A 21,981-nucleotide genomic window follows, 5' to 3' on the forward strand; every position below is an offset into this window, starting at 1 on the left:
AAAATGAATGTCCACTAGGTTGAGCCGGGAACTATTGAATACCCATTTACTTTCTTCGAATTATAGTTTTGCATAGATCTGGCGATCTTTATCCAAGAAGTAATAGTTTCTCCGATGGAGCCCAAACACCGTAAATGTTTTGTCTTCCTCCATATCCTTTACAAATACCATTTAATATTTAGAGTCGTGTTAGTAGGCCATTAGAAGGATGACAGTGAAGAGTCCGTGTAACCTCGTATTTAGACAGAGGAGCGCTGTTCATTGTGTGAAACGTCTTGTGAGCCTCCAGTTTTGTACAGTTCAATAATGATACATGAGGTAAATTATTTTAATGTGTACCAAGAGCTGCAATACATGTTGAAGCAAACCTAATGTAATCTTTATCATATAGTTTGTAATTGCAAATTACCGGTAATCTCTCCATCCCAGGCTTTAGAAAGTTTCTATACGAGGATGGATCTTAATTTCTTTGAAGTTGCCCATTAAAAACGTATTTATAAAGATTTACGCGTCTCGCAGCCCACAAATGACAGTGTTTTGATGATTCTTGATTCTGTTTTCCTGGAAAGACTAAGGAATGCATGAACAAGAGATCGTAGATGACCTCGTTAATTTCTTAAGTCACGATTGAAGGAATTTAAGAAATTTCTTTCCTTTCTTATGTTACCTTAGGTAATCAAGGGGAGTATTCGGGAAAAAAGCAACCGCCCTATGAAATAATACTCTCATACCTCTAATACCCACCCCCGCCACACGCCCTTGCGGCGGCTTGCGGGGTATTATGTAGATGAATACTACAATATCGTCCACATCATTCAGTATCGAAAGCATAAATTCATTTCAGAATCAGGCAAGTAACAATTGATGCCATCTTACTCCTTTTATGACAAGTCGGTGATCATGACCCCTTCCTCTATCTAACCGCGTTACTTGGGAGATGATTGACCCTTGTTTGGTGGAGATTTCAGATATTTTGTGCTTTGAGATTAGGGTCGCTTTCGTCGCCACTCTCCTCATTTTTTTAGGTAATGTTGTTGTATGCTACGCGGGTCCGAAAAAATACCGTAGAAAATAAACTTATAATAAATTACTGAATCGGAACGCTACTTTGCGGATGCTTCGAAAAATCCTTGAACTTTTTTTCATTTTTAAAAATGTATTTATATACACTGCAAGCCACCGCTAGGGTGTGTGACAGGGGGTGAATACACACAAGAATAATTTTACCCGAACATGACCCTGCCACGGTCGAACAATGTTATTATGATCCCCTATTGCTCGTGGAAAAATGACATATTAAATCTATCTGTCCTACCCTTAACCTCTGTAATTTTACGAGGGTCATCCGGAAAGTAGTACCCGTTCGTGAAATAAAGACACAAAAGTAAATATTAACAAACATAAAAAATTTTATTTGAAAGAGGATACTTTAAACTACTTCTCAACATAATCTCCAAGCAAATTAAGGCATTTGTCATAACGTGTGACAAGTTTCTGTATTCCTGCTGCATAGTCCTTCGCCGCCAGCTCATTGAGATACGCGAGGGACCCATCTTGCACAAATTTTTGCATAATGCAGATGGTGTTTAACAATTTCATGAACAATTGTTCGAGAAACATTGGGAAAATGCTCACAGATGTCATCAATTGTGACGCGCCGATCGTTCCTCACGAATTCGTCAACTGAGCTCACCAGTTGGTCTGTAATGACAGACGGTCTCCCCGAACGCTCATCGTCGTGTGTGTTCCCCCTCCCCATGTTGAAGTTGCGACACCACCGCCGAACAGACGACTCGTCCATTACATTGTCTCCATACACCTCCTTTAATTGGCGATGAATATCACATGGGCGAACGTTTCTTGCATTGAGGAATTTAATCACTGCCCTCACTTCACAACTGGCGGCGTTCTCAATTTTTTTAAACATTGTAAACAATCACAGAAACAACACAGGCAATGCTAGCGTCACGCAACTTGGCTCAGAGAAGGCAGACAAGCCACTGAAGCTATCTGACCTCGTCCAGCGGCTACTCGCGTCGTCAGCACTTCATGCGGCACGAACGGGTACTACTTTCCGGATGACCCTCGTACTAACATGATCTCTCCTACCGCAGTATGATGGTGGTAATAATATATTTTGAAAATCGCTGCTAAAGAGACCTTACAATTTATGCAAGAGCTTCAATCTGTAATTTAACCCTCGCCTCGTAAGTGGTTCCCGGCCTAGCTCGTCTATCATTTTGGATTCGCTTCCAAATTTATCATAACAACGTTTTTAAAATCTAGCTCATCTACGCTGCGAGCGATCCTAGTCGGCAATTAATCCAACTTTGTGAGGATGCCATATACTTGCAGCATATTTTAAATGAGGCCTAACCAACGACAGATAACATTTCACTTTGGCTTTTTCATCATATTTACCCAAAACGCTTCTAATAAATCCTAATTTTTTTTTAGCTTGTCCACATTCCCCCGTACGCATTTCGCCCAGGAGAGATCTTGAGTGAGGGTAACGCCTAGGTATTTAATTGAGTCTACACATTCCATTTCGGTGTTCCCATTCCAGTAGGCGTTCAAATGGGAATCGCTCTTTTCCAAAAATTTATGACTACGCACGTATTTAAGTTTCTTAAGCTTAAAATTCTAATTGCTAAGTGCCGCACCAGATTTGTGTAGCATTAAGGTCATCTGATAAAGATGCTGTGTCCTCAGGATCACGGATATCACGGTAAACCACTGCATCGTCGGCAAATAAACGTATCTTACTAGTGACTACGGAGTTAATCTCGTTAACGTGAAGTAGGAATTAAAGAGGTCCGATGACACTTCCGTGGGGAACTCCTGAAGTATTTCTATTGCATTGGAGCTAACTCCATCTATCACTACTCTTTGAACCCGACCATTCAGAAAGTCTTTAATCCAACCCCTGATATTTTTATATACTGTATGCCATATGCTTCTAGCCTTGCGAGTATTTAACTGTGAGGTACTTTGTCGAAGGCTTTCTTAAAATCTAGAAAAATCGCGTCCACTGGAGCATTGCTCTCTCCCTAAATAAAAATATCATGAACAAAAAGTGCTAGTTGTGTATCGCAGGATCTACCTTTGCGGAAACCATGCTGATTTTTCATTAATGATTCCTTAAGTCTCACGATCGAACAAGCAACTATATGTTCCATAACCTTGCACGTAATGGATGTGAGGGAAATAGGTCTCTAAGGGCTCGGTTCCGTTTTGTCTCTGTTTTTAAATATTGGTATCACGTTAGCCGTTTTCCAATCTCTGAGAACCTTTTTAAATAATATTTCTAGATACGGCGCAATTTCCGAAGCTAGACCCTTAAGTATACATGCGGGTATTTCATCGGGCCCGGAGGATTTATTAGGCTTCATATTTTTCAGCGAACGTTTAATTCCATTATATTAGATTTCAATTTTGTGCATCGGTTGACCGGCACGATTTGGTAAGCTACCGGAGGTATTCTGGGAGATATTGGTGAAGACGCTTTGAAAGAAGGAATTTTATATAAGTTAGCCTTTTCCAAACTACTGGTTCCTCTTTCGCCTTTATGATTTTTGAATTAACAGTTGACTTATTTCCCCGAACTTCTCTGACGTATGACCAAAATGATTTTGCATTCTCTTTCAAATTTTCCGCTAACTTTTGCCTTATGAATTCATTTGACGCTTTCCGAAATTCATTCTTGGCATTCGCCCTGGATATCTTATAATCATAACTGATCTCATTCTTTTTATCGCTAGAGAGTTCATCCCTAATATTTTTCATCTTGGCGTGACATAGCCTTTGACGTCGTAATGCCTTTCTGCCATCCGCGTAATGACGTAATAACTTCCTAATAACTTTCAACTATGAATAATAATATGTCTTAAAAGCATCAGGAAGATCTCCGATTGTGGAAAGCAGGAAATATCTTGTTGGTGTTGGTATACATCACGTTTGAAGAGCAGAGATAGGCTGCATAAATGAAATTAAACTTTTAAATTTCTTATTATGATGCGGGTTTGCTTAATTTTCGATGCATCTCCGCAGGAAATTGCTCTAAATTTACAAGTTTGCTTTTTTTCTGCTCTTGAAGATAAGGCCATTCAATTCGAGGCATTCGTGTTGCACATTTAATAATCTGTTGATCATTTTCCGAGTGAATATCAGTGGCACATTTGTGGGAAAAACGCACCATTCGAATTTATATTCGGCCTCAATGCTTTCGAACGAGATGTTCCGTTTTAGCGATGCCTTTCACAATACCAATGTTCCCTGAATATGTCGACCTCTATGGCTCATTAGTTTGGACTTTCAGTAATCCCCTCTCATGTCCAACGTATATAGTTTACTAGGATATTTAGGCCCCAATATTATTTTTAACCCTTCATTAAAATCAGGACACCTCTTTCGCTAATTGTCATTATGTGGGGGCACACTAGCTTTGACTTTCGTAATGTCGTCAATGTGTACCAGATTTGCCTGGAGGAACAGCATCCTTGCGAAGTGTGAAAACTTTTAATAACGGAGAGGTGATCGATTTACCTCCAAATGTTGTTTGCGTCTAAATTAAAAACGAGTCATATTTTCGGACATGGCGTCATGTAAGGCATGGATACCAAAACGTTTCGCCTGGTTTGTTTTGAGATCAGTCCACCCTACCTTTTCGAAAAAAAGTACTAGCTCCACCATCACTAGCCAAGAAATTCATCCGTTCTTGAGGTTATCAGCCAAGTTTCGGAAGTTTTAGCAGAGCCAATTGCGTTTCTCTAGAAGGTCCTGGCTGTGTGGGCGTTTTATTTTGGACCTTGAACTAACTTGATGCCGTGATAGCCAGCGCGTTCTCGGTAAGTTTCTCTGCCTACGCAATGCTTCAAACAGCTAATTCGGTTACCGTGCCTTGGCGAATTGTTGTTGTCCTTGCAAGTGGCGTCACCTGGAGAATTAATTGTTAATAAACCCCAAGTTTTGTTTTATATTCAGTGCAATCTGCAGTGAGGATTACCAAATGTTTCAAAATAATCCTTTGTGTTCATTTTTGTCCTCATACGAGTAATCTACGCACAAAGTCGGAGTATTTGAGTTTTTCGATGTTTTGCTTTCATGTTTTGAATCAGTGAATTGCGATAAAATTAAAACCAAGCGACCTCATTTTTTCGTTCCAAGATGGGTATTTTTTAATATTATTATAGCATTTTGCGTCTTGCTTTAAATAGGTTTGTTTTGTGGACCGCAAATTATCTTCACGTTTGTCAGCTTACGATAACTAGGGACGTCCAGTACTTCTCTTGTCTGGGACCACTAGAATAGTGTCAACAGGTTGCAGCCCCGTTGTGGGGATTTGAGATACGTTTTCATGGGAGCACTTGCGGAATGCGAAGGGCTGTCGTGTGATGTCATCTCACTCGCAACGTAGTTACGACGTCCAGTCGTTATCAAGCGCAGTGTTGTCATATCTCGTTCCATTAACTCACGTTTCCTGAGTGAAGTACTCACCTGACAGAATGTTAACATTGAATATAAAGTGGACATTTTCGTCTAAAATTCCGCAAGGATATCCCTCAGAAAACTCAGGTGCATGTGGCGGAAGGGGAGTCGGGGTGCGCAGTGTTAGGGAGGGCGGTAGGGGAAGTAAGACAGGGCTGCCCATTATTTTTCCTTGTTTTCAACGTTTACTTTAGGAGGAAATGGTAAATGAGGCATGGGAAGAGCTGAAGGTAGAAATGAAAGTTGGCAGGGAATTCGTAAAAATCATCTTAATTTGCGAATGTTCAAGCCAGTAAGCCAAAGGGTTACAGTACTTTCTGAGCGAATTAGAAAATAAATGTTGTAGCTACGGGATGAGAGCTAATTAAAATGTTAAAATGGGAGGGTATAAACTTGTAAGTGGAACGGTTTACCTATCTTGGAAGTGTTTTGGATCAAGATGTCGAAGTAGTCGGGACATAAGAAAAATTGCGGTCGGGAAAGCTCTTGAAAGGACTAGGGAGTCGATGACAGAGACATTGAGTATGGCTGTGAAGGAATTACCAGTGAGTACTTTGATATGAAACGTGGTTTTGTAAGGTTAGTAAACTTGATCATTGAAGTAAGACGATAGGTATGGATTGAAGGTATATGAGATGTGGGTATGAATAAGGTAAAATGGACAGACATGAAAACAAAAGAAGAAGTACTAGGCATCTAGGGGCAGGTTAGAGGATTGCTGGTAGTACTCCAAAGGAACCACGAAAGATATTGTGGAGCATTTTGATTGGCGGTGGACTGTTGAAGGCTGTGATGAATGGGAAGATGTTAGTTAAGCGATCTAGGAGGAAGAAAAGAAAAGGTATATTGACAGAATTGAGGTATAAGGCATGAGAAATTGGAGGTTCAAGTTGTAGAGTAGGGTGTCAAGTTCTGTCACGTCAGGCCAGGCTTAGAAATATAGCTGTCTAAGTCTCTTTCTCCATTCAAAACCTACCTTAATTGATGGATTACCAGAAAATAATCCGCGGTTTGGTAATTTTATAGGGCGTCCTTTCGGGAAACAATATATTTGGTAGTAGTCACAGACCATTGGAATTGTATAACAAGAAAAATTAGTTTGTAAGCGACTTAAGGTGGTGCTTTTGTAACTTCAAATGATCAGTCTGTGAATTCAACGCTCTAGTTTCAGGCTTTGACCATCTCACGATATTTTAAGTAGCCAAGTTATTAAAAAATAAGGTGCCTATTGGGGATTTGTTTACTAAACAGAATTATATATCAGCAATCTATCCTAAGCGTTCCGAATTAAGACGACTCCAATTTCATTGCGTGGAAAGCATGTTTTCTGTGGCAAACTAGATTTTAACTTTTAAGAGAGGATGATCGACCAATTTGGAGTGTGAACGGTGATAAGTTGGTGTTGTGTCGACCGTGGTAATTGATGTGCATATTAAAATTTCGTATTGAATTCGGGATGGTTTCATACAATATGTAGTATTTCTGTCGTCATAATGAGGCCAGGTTCATTTCAGAGTGTCGCTTTCCATATGATATTTTTACGTTCCCTGGCCAATAGGGGATTTTTTAATGATCCAGGGTACTACGCAGTAAAATTGTTTTTCTCACAAAGTATTTATTTTCAGGATAAAAATACTCTTCGGGAATAAAACATAAACACATGACATCCCTTTGGCCTCCAATTAAATTGTGTAGTAGTTTCCGTCAAAAGTTACATTCCTGAAATACTTTCAATAAAAAGCCAAGTTCCTTGCAGATCTTAACATTCTCGTCCCGCCCTTGTACGCACGAGCCACCGAGTGGCGAAAAGGAACGCCTTTTAGCACTTCAGTCGTAAAAAGAGAAAATGGAAAGCTTGTAAACCCCTGAACTCAACAAAAATGTGGGTATGGTCATTCTATTGGTGTACTAAATCGTGGGCGGTCTCGTTGACATGTTCGGGGTGTAAATTAAATCCTTTAAAACTGTAATTTTCTAGCGACGCAGTTAAAAAACCTAAGTGCGTGCGCGGGATGCCCTGCTTGAGGAGTGAGGGTACTCGTACGGGGAGAGGTCAATCGCAACCCCCGGAGGAACCAAGGCTATTGGCGTAACACCAGCTAGAGGCCCTGTATTACTAAATGGTACACGGCCTCTAGCCCCAGCAAGTCACAATCATTCAATGTGTGGGTGAAGGGTGCACTAATTGAGCATTCCTATCGACCGGAAATGTACCCATAGATCAAAAATATTATCCACTTTTTCTGGTCTAAAGTTTCGGACAGTGAAATACTCTAATATTTCACAATTGCTCCTCGTGAGAAGGGAGTGTCGACGCATCATTTCAAACAGGTGTTTTGTTAAATAAATGAAAAAGAAACACTTTGTTCCAATCCACCACTTTATTACAGGTACGACTAGTTTCGACGCTACGGCGTCATCCTCAGGTACAAAGTTTAAAGTCACAATCATTGTATATATACCCTCTTCTGGAAAGGGTGGGGGAGTTTTGGGATGAGGGGGCGGGGAGGGGAGTACGGGGGTAGGTACGAAAGATTGTGGGAGAGGGTAGGAAACACCAGGAAAAGCGTTAGTGAGTAGGGGGGGATTGGAAGGTGGGTTAAGAGAGGGGAAAAATTTTGGGTGTTTTGTTTCTTACGAGATCTTATGAATTAGACGCAATATATTCATCAAATAATTATTCATAATTTACTAACTAATCAAGAATGTCGCTCTTCTTGGAAACTGGAAATGTATAGAAAAAAAAGTTTCCCAATTGGATTACATGGATGGAAAAGTCAGAATATATCATTAGAAATGGGAAGAATTAGTCGATAGATAATTTTTATTAATCCTATCCAGTGGCGTGCAATGCGTCGGGTCTCGAGTAAGTATTTTTCGGTATTGCTGTATAGTTTTATTAAAAAATGGACATAGTTTTCAGGTAATTCCGAATGCGATCATAAAAAGTCACGACATTTATTTGAAATAGAACTTCATTTTTACTAGAACAAAGAAGAAAAATGTATGAAATTCCATGGAGACTTCAACGCAGTATTCTTGCAAAAAACTCAATTGAGAGAGGAAGTCAATAAGCGTAATCTAAACTTCTCACTCACTGCCGTAAAATTAGAATACCCTCCTAAATGTATCAGAACTTGGTATTGACTGAAAGTAGGACACCCTGGACAACCAGGGAAAAAAACCTGTAATGAGAATGATCTCGAAGAATCTTAAAATTGAGCAATGACACATGAATTTCGGACAATTAATGTTATTTAATTTTATGGGGACTTAGCGGTCCAGAAGTACGAGTAGAAGCGTTGGACTACTGACTGGAGGGCTCTGGTTCAATTCCTAGGGCACGCCTCTGGACACCCTCAGCTTCATCCAAACTGTGTGATTTTTCAGCTACCAGGTCTTTGTGAGAAACCATAGGCAACACGGGAAAATGTTATAGCCCCCTCTGATTTGTTAATTTCAGGCGGCGTTGGGTTTAGTGTTGAGTGAATTCATGGAGAAGCAGGTAGTTAAGTCTTTTCTCTCGTTCTTTCGGTGGCACTGCTCGTACCTTCGTCTTGAGGACATGGCAAGTTTAATTTCTGCGTTAAATGAGTAGAAATGGAAATCGAATGAAACTTGGCTTCGGTGATACAAGAATCGCTAGAAAGGAACCTGCACCTAGATATGACCTGCACAAATAAGGTGGAGTGGGGGTTGAATATGCCTGAAATGCGCCCGGATATTCACGTCTCATCGTGCACCGTAGGAAGCCAACGAGAGATTGTCCCATCACCCTCCTATAGACAAATGTTTTACCGGCTTCGTAGTGAATGGTCCTTCCAAATGAGTCGCTGTGTGTTACCCTGCAATATCTAATTATTTTTCGCCTGGAATAACATATGCAAATATGCCATTAGGCTTTAGTCGCAACCAAAAACGGACAGAATTATTAAAACTGAAACTGAGCCCTCGACGGAAGCAAAACATAGGACAGAGAAAACTCACGAATGTATTAAATAAATGTTCCTAGGCTTCTGAATCAAATACGTATATACAGTATTTAACTCATTTTTGCTTGGCGATATTTGGAGTTTTCTCACTATGATATGAATTTCGAATTTTTTGATACATTCCACGGATTAATTACAGTGAACAGGGTGAACTAGATGTTCAAGCGGTGGGAATTACTTTCGTATAATGAATCAGTTGGATGATATGATGATACAAATATTGAGATCTTAATATTCAGTTGTTTGGCTTAAAAGATTTATGGAAAATTAATATGAACAATAATGCACCGGTAAAGTTAGTTATTGATGGACCATATCACTTCTACGCCTCTAACTATACCGAATATTTATGCTGAATATCTCCGCACCATGCAATACCCCCTAAGCACTCTACAACTTATAATTCTTACCGCCCCTATTTCTTCCCAAGTTGCTATTCTCGTTTCCTTCCTCTACCTCGTCATTCTCCTGTGTAAGAGTATTCAATACTTTGCATCCACTTTTCTTATCTTCTTTGATTTTTATGCAGCAACAAATCTTCTCCTACTTTGTTGTTTTTGTTGAATACCTTTGTACAATGTGTATAAAATTAGTATTTTCCAACGCAATGCTGTTTGGATTATCTAGATGTTGATAGTTCTATACCAATTTTGTGTTTTTGCTTTTTTAGTACAAATTCAACAATGAACGCTAAAATAAAGACGAGATTGTTGCTTAAGGGCGGGGTGCAAAAAGTGCACTCGAAACGTTTTCTTGGCACGCATTTAGGGCAAGCTCGATATTTTATAAGTGCAAGGGGCATAGTATCATGGAAAAGCATATGATAGGTATTTTCTGTTCTACAATATTCAGTATTTCTTTAATTTTTTTAAATAAGGGTGATATAATTGGAAACATTTGTGCAAAATTTACGAGATGAGCGTAATTTGTTCTTATAATTCTCCGTCGATTACTATAAATTTCCTGAAAATCAATTTCAATTTTGGCTAGAGATTTGCAAATTAATATCCATCGTCTGTGTTTTAAACTTTGGTGATATCTGTGGATTCCATATAATTGTTTGCCTCCCTTCTCTTCCTCCTTGCTATCAATTCTTTTCTGGCGATCTGTTTTATTGACTACCGATAAGTACTAGTTCAGAGAAATCTGAGAAGGGGGAATTCGAGGGACGGGGGTCGGATTTCCCTCACATACTTTGGGTAAGGAAATTTTCCTCCTGGGACTCATAAAAAAGAATACAGGGTTCGTCCGGAAAATAAGTGTACTGAGCTCAGGAAAAAAAATTTATTACACTTTTACATATCTTAAGCTAATATTCCTCAAAATAGGACCCTTGTGAGTCGATACACTTGTTCCAGCGGCGTTCCCATTCCTGGAACGCTCCCGCGAAGGCATCATCGGGAACCTCTCGAAGACTCGTCGTCGACCTCTTCTCTGCCCTCCACGAACATCTTGTGCCACCGAAAGATCATGTTTCTGGACATGGCTGACTCCCCGTAAGCCTGGTTAATCATACCGACAGTTTCGGTAGACGATTTCCCAAGCTTTACCGCAAATTTGATGGAAAAACGCTGCTCCAAAAACTTCGGCATCGCGTTCCGTGACGTGGGTCGAGCGTGGAGGTTCGCGTTAACAGAGCTCCTCACTACACCACAGCTCAGAGCCGACTGCCTTTTTCAGCGTCGCTTGCCAACATACCCCCCCAATCGCAGCCCGTCAGAGCGGTGCTGGGCGCGCCTGGAGCGGCGCGCCCAGCCCAGGAGTCAGTACACTTATTTTCCGGACGAACCCTGTATATACCAACTCTCAATTCTTAATAAACACACGTTCCTTGGATTCTGTGAGCCCTCAGGGTATAATATTGCGGACGAATTTCCGGAACCAATGTACTAATAGCATCGACCCTTGGTGTCAAGCTAAATCAAGTGGCCAAGAAAAAGTGTGACAACGACTGATGTAGACTTGGCAAAAAAATTAGATGTCCTGCCTCCAAATGGCTGGATGAGCTTAGAGGGAGGGGACTCACCTTCCTGGTATAGGGTTGGACTTCTGACGGAGGGCCCAGATTCGATTTCCGGCGACGCATCTGGGCATGCTCAGCTTCAACCCAAGTAGATGTAGACGTTGTGTGATTTTTTTGGGCAGCCACAGACGGCACAGAGAAAAGGAACTTGCCTCCATGATGTGTGAATTTCACACGCCAATGGGCTCAGAACTAGGTGATCTCTACCCTCACCTATCAAATCAAACTTCAGGTTGAATACTGTGGTTTTATTTTATTTTTAAATGTTTTAACTCTTTAAGTCATTGGAGCTTTGTGATGTGACTTGTTTGCAGAATGTAACAGTATTCCATATTCACGGTGGCGTGTATCCAATGGACGAACCTGTTACAGATGCTGGTTGAAAATTAGGCAGATCTACTGTGGTCTTCCTCGCAGGGCTTCTAAGCATAGGAACGCTTAGAATGGATACTAAGTTCGATAGTAGAAAGTGTTTTTGTTGATGGATATACATTCTATGAAGACTACAAAGGAAACATTTTTCCTTAGTTTTTTATTGCTTGACATGATGACATGTACTGGATTTTAAATGAAATTCAAAAAGACCGGAGGGTGAGTGGGTGCAGATGGTAATGCAATGGAGGTCTAAGGACGGGTAAGGAGTGGAAAATGTAGGGAAAGCGATGTAGAGGGAAGGGAAGAGTAGATAATTTGGATAGGATGAAGGGAAGTCGAAAATATGCGGAGGTAAATACGAGTTATTGCATAGTGTAGTATGGCGTTGTTAGATATTTTGTGTCGTGCTCATCAAGGATTAGAAGTGCAGTAATGTGTTGTGCCTGAGTTCATCGAAAACCGACCGTAACCACGTAAACTACAGCTAAAAAAGTGGATAGTGTTATATATGATGTTGGTGAAAAGAAATGATAACTTTTAAAATGATGGTCGTTGAAGAAAGAGCCATGCTGAGAATATCATGACGGCTGTTAAATTCACTATAGAAATGGTTAATATGGCTAAATATAGTGCTACTTCAGAAGTCATCTTAGACAAAATCAGTGAAATGCTCAGTAAAAAATGCCAACGAGGCGAAGAAAATACTCACCTTCAGGGGACTCGAATATCGTGTGCACCCTCCCCCCCCCTCCAATTCTGGGGAACATTTTTTTTTGAAAACCTCACAAGATATTCGGGCCGACGCGATATTTTTATCCACCTCGGAGCGTCGTATTTTCGAAAATATCGGATTTAGATGCATCGATATTTGGTGTGACCCCCCCATTTGTCTTCCCCCGCAACGAGGTTTAAGCTCCGCCCCCAACCCCTCCCCCTCGCCGGGAACCGCCAAGGACGAGGGTGTTTTTCCGCCCTCTCCGGAGCAGGTCCTTGTGTACTCCCTACTTCCCTCCTTTAAGCCGCCCGGAATTTTCTATAGTCCTCTCGAAAAATGGTTGCCTCCTCCACCCCCCACATCTACCTTTCCTTCCACCCCCAACTTTTCTCAAAACGTTTTTTTTTTCTCTCTCTCTCTTTTCAGACCTCATCGACTCCGGCTCGGCCGCCGACCTGCCGCTCTCCGAGAACAGGTGAGGGAGTGAATGGTTCTTTCCCTCCTTGTCCTCCCCCTGCATCGTCACTCCACCCCGCCCGCACACCCTCGGCTGGACGAGCGCGGGTCTCGGGAGTCCCGCCCACCCTAAAAAGGCGCGCATAACTTCTCCTCCTCTCCTTTATACCCTTAACGATCGCCCAACCCCTTTTTCAGGGTGGGGCATTCCCTTTTCGCTCCCAGTCAACCACTCCAACCCCCCTTTCGGCCGCACCTTCCGTCCACCCACACACTCCCTCCCCCACCCCCCCTTGTCTGGTCCCATTATGCACCCTGCCTTGCGCCCCGGGGGATGGAGAGTACTGTGGTCGGAGATGTTTTTTCCCACGGAGCGGACGGCCAACTGTGTGGGCGGCTGGAGGAATCGCGGTCACCCGCCGAAACTGACCGACCCCCTCCCTAGTCCCCAGCCCCGCGAGTGCGTGGCGATCCGGTTGCATAGAAGGTTTGCGAAAACGCGGGCGCTAGGGGGATTGCAATCCAGAGAGGGGTGATGATGCACTTTGATGATGATGTTACCTTTCCAAACCCTGCCCTCCCCTCATTTTCAGAGCTCTCGTTCACTCCCAGCAACTCGGGATTCTTTTCATGCGGTCGTGATGGCAAAATAAAGTGTGATGTACCTGGAATTTAAGGAAACCGCAGGGAATCTGAGGTCTAGAGACTTCCTTATCATGCCAAATCAGGTTCCCCTTAAATTTCTCCTTTTTCCCCCTACCCGAGTGATAATATGCTGAACGTAAGCCTTTCTTGGGGAACGCTTAATATATGACTCCTAACTCTCTCATTAAGTGAAGTTCCTGAGCTATATATTCATATGCACAATGTTAAGTTTATATACATATTATTTGTTCCTTTATTTCACACCTTCTATTTGTTATATTTTTATGTTTATTTATATAAATAGTCTATTTGTTATTATGTTACATGCTACGCTATATATACTATGTATTCGTTGGGGTCTGACGGGGGTTTTTTCGGGTTTCCCCGTCCTAGGGCAAATACCTGGTGCAATTTTCCCGTGAGTGCGTTTGATGGTAGTAGTATAGTTATAATCAGCCACTAAGTCAGCACCTTATGCCTGAAGAGGACCGCAAGTCCTGCGACAGTTCTTCATCGCCAGAATTTTGTTTGTTATTATTATTTTTTTACCTAGTTGTACATGTTATGCGATGGTAAATATACATATTTTAAATTGGATAATTATGTAAGCATTAAAAAGAATATGCTGGCACTCTTAGAGAAAACGGAAGGATTTTGAACTAGTTTTTGATAAATATGATGAAAAAATGAAATAAGGATGTTATGTCATATTCTTAATCTATGGAGCATGCGACAATGCAAATGGGATTCAGCGGAGGAAGCGTCGGTGAATAATTTAGATAACGTTAAGCGGAGTTCCGATAGATTTTCCAAAATCTGTTGCATGAAGAAATGAATTGTAACCGAATTATTGGACACGGTGACCCCCACCAGTCATGTAGAACATTTACGGGACTAGGACCTTGGGAAAGTTACGTGTAGTTACGTGTAATCCCGATATACATACTATACACCCAGATTATACATGTATCGGAAGAGTTTACATGTTTTGAAATAACAGAAACTCCCCTCCTAAAAGTGCCTGTTCTGTCGCACTAATAGCTATCGGAATCAATATCACGTTTACTCCTGGAGTGTTAATTTGGAAACCTCATCGCCATTCCTTTAATAAATGTTTATTTTTCTTCATCTTGTCCCAAGGCCTGAAGTCGATTGGAGGGATCTTTGTGCGTCTGCATATCAGTAAGTAGCCTTCACGTGCAACAGGTGTCTCTGTCAAATGATATTAGGGCACAGGTGATTAAGGAAATTAATTTGGGACTTAATCAAGTGGGCACGCTTCTATCTAAATTTAATTTTCCCACTTGTTATATTTTTGGCGACTTTAAAAAAATGTAAAATTGCAGTAAATTTGAGGGAAAATGTCCTTGTTAAATTGCTTCTTCTACGGTGGGTAAAGGGCCCTATATTTTCCCACTCCTCCCAATTGAAAAATACCTAAATACGCGGATTATGAAATTTCAGTGGAAATCTGTCCATTTTCCCGATGCTGTTTGAAGTTGTGTGTATATGAGTAGAGCTTTATGGGCAATGGAACTTTTAAGCTGTTAATTTCAGCAGCATCATATTTTGTTTGCAATATTTTCATTTAAAGTAAGTGAAGTGATCACCGCAATAGATCAATCAGACTGTAATGTCTGTTCGCTAAGTAATCTACTCTTTCGGCGACTTTTTTTGGGCATTAATTTTTAATTGAGAAAAATTTAAATGGATAAGCGTTATTGTTATAGGTATCATACAATATTTCAAATTTATAAATCACGTATTTTCCGTAAATAATCTGATAAAAAATATTCATTCCAGATTATTTCAATAATCATCATTTAGCCCCAAATTTAGTGACGTTAGTATATATTTTTTCCTTTGAAACAATGAATTTTTGTGTGGCTCTTACGTAGAACAATTTATCCGTGAAATATTTATTTCATTTTAGGGCAACCTACTTGAAATTAAGATTTTTCTCATTCTGATGCCTGATTTAGGTAATCAAAGGGAAAAGAAAGACAACCACGAGAAGAAGTGCAATACAATTTATAAACAAAATTAAATTCATGCAAAGTCTTGCAATTGTTTGTTACATTGAAGCTTTAAGCATTTATCATCGCTTGAAAAATTTCAGAGAACTTCTATTCATTATTCACTTTCCAATGAAATACTTCCTTATATGTAAGAAAGCAAATTATGAACATCTTGGATTAAATATCAATGATGATATTTATTGTTCCTTCTCTCCAGTGTTTATTGAACTTCCGTATTTGTTCATCTACTTCATCTACATCTACTTAATACCCCGCAAGCCGCCGCAAGGGCGTGTGGTGGGGGGTGTTAGGACACCACCCGTAATTTAGAAAAGAAAACGAAAAAAAAACCGCATGCAATAACCACAAAATCATATATCCACAAAAAAAAACATGGCATACATTCATGCATGAACACTTATACCCCACACACATGCAAACACTCAAAGATTGTTAGGCAATCATGTTTCTCAATTTTCTCAATCCACCTTATGCCCTAAAATTATTTGAAAAAGAAAATTTTATGGCTATGATTTATTAAGTCAGTTTGCCAGGGGGGAGATATGCTCTTCTTGGTATCCGTACTCAGCGAGGAGTATTAGAGTTGTTTTGTTTTAGACCATAATCAAGCTTTATTTATGCTCACCCCAAGTTATAATTAATGATGCACTTTTAATGTGATGTTAGTTTCAAAATTAGGGGGTCTTAAGTTAGTAGATAGTAATGTGCTTACCTCATTTTGGAATTTACCGCTCAGCATTCTTTATTGCCGTTTTAGTTAACATTAACGATCCGGAATTGATTTTTTTATAGCTCTCCCTTCCAATTCACTGTCCCTTATTCTTACAATTTCTCTCATCGTGCCTTGCAAAGCTTGCATTAGATTATTTAAACCTGTTAATTGTAATTATTTCCTCTCCTGTCACGTAAACCACTAACTTCGCGAAAGTTCGGAATTTTCATGCTCGAACGAGTACATTTCTACTTAAAAATACATTTTCTCTCTGGTTCCGTCGATTGGACTGATTTTAACACGGGCAGATGTAATTTCTTTGCACACCACTTCGAAAATTCACTCATTACCTCCCAAAAGATATTTCAGATTCCTTTCGGGCGCCAACGGGTCCCCGGTCTATTTATGTGGTCATCGATTCCCGGTCTCCCCTCCACAGAAATGGTTCAACTGTTACAAAAAAGCCTATTAGGTTTACTTACACGGACGAAGGGATGTTTTAGCCTTCGGGGTCCTTGGAGCTTTCTCCTCGTACTTCCCTCCGGCCGACCCTCCGCTCCCCCTCTCCGCCCACTCCACCTTCGACATCCTTTTCCTCGCCACTTCACCTCGCATTTCCCAAGGGTTCCCGAAATGCGCCCCCCACCGTACCCGTCCGCGCCGCTCCTTCCGCTCTCCTCCCAAAACCTCTTCCTCTTCCCCTCGACCCCCGCGTGGCCTCCTCCATTGGACAACCGGAGACACCTACTCTTGGCTGGACAGCCCGTGCAGAATTTCCCGCGCCCAGCCAGCAATGCCACGAGCCAGTTTCTAAGAAAGGGGGATCGGGAGCGCCTCCCCCATTCATGAGGGCCCTCAGATGTCTTTTATGCGGGAGCAGCTGAGGTGGAATTCCTTTCGTCCACCACCTTACGATACCTCTTCATGTTGGCCAAGCCCCTCGCGTTTCTTCTCCCCTCTTCCGCCTCAGTCAATCACGCTGAATGTTTGCATTAGTGGGTTGTTGTTGTCTCGATCACGCCATTTAGTGTTCATGCTACGTAGAGGGAGTCGATCCTGTCTTTTGTTCCGAACTTTCTCATCGGTCGACCGGTGGCATAGTTTTGTGTTTACTGGTTCATCGCCGTTTCGCGGAGCGTTTGCCTAGCTTCCGGGCGTATATATTTCGGCCATAAGTTTAATCCATCATGGCAGGTGGACCAAGGAGCAGCCATGTGAGCCAATTGATGAAGTTTTTAATCCGTTAGTTTCGAGCGAAAAGGCCGACCTGTTTGTCAAATTTCCCACCTCAGAGCTCACGGTCGTAGTATTGGATCACTGTTCAAGGTGGAAACTTGGCAACAGTGTACGCGGAGTGACTCGATACCCTACCTTTGAGAAAATAATTGACAATCACCATGAAAATAACCTTTGCATGGACATCGAGTAAATAGCGCCCATAGCTGAAGCATTCCATGAGCGCTGTTTTGCTCCTGGAGCTCGGTTCAAAGGCCCGAAGTATAAAACCGCCCTTTTCTATTCAGTGATAGATGGAAAATTTAAGGGATCGTTAGTCATAAGAGATAGTCACTGGAATCTATGGTTCCCCTAATTTTCCGAATGACAGACATAAACATCTCCGTGACTGCTTTAAATTTCCTTGAAGGGCGTTTTAAGCCACTGCCCCTTTTTCTTACTTTCGTCTAATCCATTTCTCATTAACCCCTCTCTTGAATCTCTATCTCTTTTTATTCTTTCCACCACCTTTTGCATTCCTTAATACCTTTCTAATTGACTGTTAACCTTTGCCCCTTCCAAGTCTTAAACCGATGTTATTGGATATTCTTTCCATACGTGTGTGTATATATGTATATATTTATTTCTCTTTTACTGTTATTTTCTTGAAGTACTCTGTTTTACAAATAAAATAACTCCACCGTACCAAGCCATGCCTATGTTTCGCCAAAAACTGTAACTGATCATTGGTGGTTCGATGTTTCTGCCGGGATTCCTTCCCACCCCGGGTGAATGCCGCTCCACGCCTTAGTCAGTTGTCTAAATGTTTTTTCGTATGCCAAATACTGAACTCAATACAGCTTAACTATCCATTTGAAAGAGCCTACACCCTACAGTGTTGCCTATAGCAGGGATTCATTTCGATAATACATAAATATATAATATAATAAATAAATATATATACGTATATATGTATATTTATACGTATATATACGTATATTTATTATATTGTCGGTGTCAAAATGAATTAGTAAAATGAGAAATGAAACCTTTAGAGCCATCCATTATAGCTTAGCCCTTTTGGAGTAAGGGGTTGGTTGGCCCTCGAGAATTTTCCGGTTCGATGGGAAAGGAGTTTAGAGTTATTGGTTATTAAAGTAGTATTCTTGACGTCATACTAAGATAAATCGTTGGGTTTCCTCTCATTCTATTAATAGCTTGTCATTAAAGATGGTATGTACTCTTTAACAGGCTTAAAACGCAACCCTCTATTGCAGCATGTTGAATATTTTATATTCCATCCGTTTCCGCATGCTTTGCCATTTTACAATTCTCATAAATAAAGAAAGAAATGAAACATTCACAAATGTAGATTAATTACATTTTGAAGAAAAAGAAATGGGAAACACGAATCTACCTGATTAGGTGGGATCAAATAAAGTGATTCACTCCTACCCTTAACCTAATATAGAGCGCGCCAATTAGAAGGTTATGCGGCTCAACCATCAACTTGGATTCTTTGAAAGGGCTATGGGATGACAAAGTAAAAGAGGGACACCATTGTACAGTAATTACGTTTAATGTAGAATATGTGGCAATTGTTTTGGATCCGACGGAGGAAGTTCTGTTTGAGGAATCATATGAAGTCCATAGAAGATCACCTAGAGTCATCAATAATTGTCGCGATAACATGCGATGGAATTCATCAAAAAGGTAGGACGAGATTCCCACCAGACAGGGAGAGCGAGCGAGACTAGCATGGAATTTATCCGCGTCTTACCCTGTACTTCGCCGCTAGGGCGGGAGGGTTTGGTTACCAGCATTGGTGGTATTTGGCACTGAGTATAATTTTAATGTTCGGGAGGTTCAACTTGTAAATCTGAGGGATTAACAGAGCTCCATATTACATCAGTCAATTCGGCCACCCGAATACGATGAGAGAAATAGACCGCGGCATGGACAGATTCTTGTGGTGTTTTTTCTCTCGCATGATTCGCGATCACAACAGGAACGAATTGAGGTACCCCGAAATCAATACTCTAAAGAGCATAGTTGTAATCTGAAATCCTCAACGGTACATCTCGTTATTCTGATTTTCGTGGTAAAGGTTAGTGTGCAAACATCTCACGCCCTCGCGTCGCCTCGCAGGTCATGTGATAGGCTTGGATTTACGTACTTTCTTCCTGAGATCGGACAGCATGCGAAGAGTGAATCCAACGAAGTCCAACTATTCAACTCGGAGGAAAGCATTTCAAGCCAAATCGTCGATAGAGGGTCTCGTGAGAAGATCTTGACGGTATTTTATGGGAATGCGACCATTGTGGCAAACGCGAGTGTGTTAGTGTGGCATTTTAGGTGTTATAAAAACGAGAAAAAAGAGCGTGACGTCATTTATGGATGTCATATAAGACATTGTTAAATGTCGGCAAATTGGAATGAAGTCCCTGCCAAGGTTTAAATCTAATCCATCTCAAACAAATAGGAGATACTAACTAAATGAGAAATACGGCGGCATCACGTTTGTTTGCCGGCCAATTGTGACACTGTGATCTCCAGAATCTTTGGCACTCACTGACGCCGGTAGGTAGAAAACCTAAGGGAAGATGGTGAGCGAGCGGCAACCGAAGCTTCCTCATTCATCATCGCCTTTTCTTTCCCGCCTTCTCCTTTTTCAGGAATGCCATTTTCTTTCAGAATATATTCTATATAAGCTTCAACGGCTTGGTCAACAACGTCTGAAAAGAATTTTACTGTGGCCTTGAAGATTGGACTCATCAGGGAACACTTACAGGGTCGCACCCAAAAGTGGTAGGACTGATTTTTTTACAAGAATTTTATTGACGATATACTTACATCGACTTAATAATCTTCAAAGTATGCTCCTCGAGCTGCTACACAGTTAGTATAATGTTGCTCCCATTCCCCATACGCCCGCTGGAAATTTTCTTTGGGGATGCCGTTGATGACCCTCGTCGAAGCCTCTTGAACGGCCTTTATCGAGTCAAAGCGTCGTCCCTTGAGCTGTTTTTTCATCAGGGGGAAGAAGAAGAAGTCCGGTGGTGCCAGATCGGGAGAATAGGGCGGGTGCGGCAACGTAGCAACGCCGTATTTGGCCAGGAGCTGTCTGACGACGAGCGCGCCATGGCAGAATTTTCGGCACCATCTTGGCGCACACCTTGCGCATGGCCAAATCCTGTGAAATAATGCGTTGGACGTTGAATGCAGACAGACCCAACTGGTCCGCAATTTCTTCACTGGTTAAGCGTCGGTCTGTGTTCAGCAATGTCCTCATTCTGTCCACATTCGTGTCGGTTCTTGCCGTCGACGGCCGTCCGGAGCGATGGTCGTCTTCAACGAGCTCCCTACCCTCTTTAAACAACTTGTGCCACTCAAATACTGTGGAACGGCTTTAGGCAGTGTCCCCATAAGCCTGCTTGATCATATCGAGGGTCTCAGTTGCCGTCTTCCCGAGTATCGCACGAAACTTCACGGAATAACGTTGCTCTAAATTCAGTTTCATTTTGTTTTTCGACGCGGACAAAAAACTTGCTTCACAAAAAACGGTGTCCTCACTCAACGACAGCCCGCATGCGACTGAGGCTGGTGTCGGTCTGTTGCTAAGAGCCCCCTCCACCTTACCCTGCCAGACAGACCCCCCTCCACCGCTCCGTTCGCGCCAGAGAATCAGTCCTACCACTTTTGGGTGCGTCCCTGTATTACTATGCTATATTAAATGATAATTTATAGAAATCATTGCATAATCCGTCGATAAATCGCGGATTTAGTTATTAAAACAAGTATTCCCGCTTGCTTCTACTGTCGTTGAGGCATTTTAACTGGACACTCATCTCTGAGACGCTCTCACCTCGCGAACTGTTTTTACTTCTGGCCAAAACGGGATAAAGACTCGTAATACGTCGATTAGATTTTTTTAATTGTGGAAGGAGCAAAAGGGTAATATACCTGTATATATTGTATTGATATCACAGAACGCAATGTTATAGATCATGATGTTATCAATCATGTTGCAATGCACCTGTTGTGCCACACTCACCGGCCGCAGGATTTATATGACCCAGAGTCTCTTAATTTAAAGCTTTCTGGTCATATGTTAGGGAAGTAAATGGGAGTAAACAAACCGTGGCTTGCTTAAGGGATTGTACCAATATAATTCATACAGACAGTGAGGGTAAAGCTAACATCCTAAATTCATTCTTCCAGAGCGTTTTCACAAACGATGTTGCCACCGCATATCTCAAAGAAACAATGCATACTCCACCCATGGATAAAATAACAGTGGACCAACAAGGAATTCTAAAATT

General features: G+C 41.4%; 1 protein-coding gene across 2 annotated transcripts in view; it reads left to right on the forward strand.

The window, feature by feature from the left end:
* LOC139694293 (M-phase inducer phosphatase-like) overlaps positions 1 to 21,981 on the forward strand; it is a 139,563-nt gene that overhangs the window by 31,798 nt on the left and 85,784 nt on the right. For both annotated transcript variants that reach the window (XM_071592763.1, XM_071592764.1), the window contains exon 3: positions 13,019 to 13,067. In XM_071592763.1, coding sequence (XP_071448864.1) covers positions 13,019 to 13,067 — 49 coding nt within the window. The remainder of the gene's footprint in view (positions 1 to 13,018; positions 13,068 to 21,981) is intronic.

Source organism: Hetaerina americana, unplaced genomic scaffold, assembly GCF_022747635.1.
Source record: "Hetaerina americana unplaced genomic scaffold, ioHetAmer1.1.p SCAF_5, whole genome shotgun sequence".
Classification (NCBI taxonomy): Eukaryota; Metazoa; Arthropoda; class Insecta; order Odonata; family Calopterygidae; genus Hetaerina; species Hetaerina americana.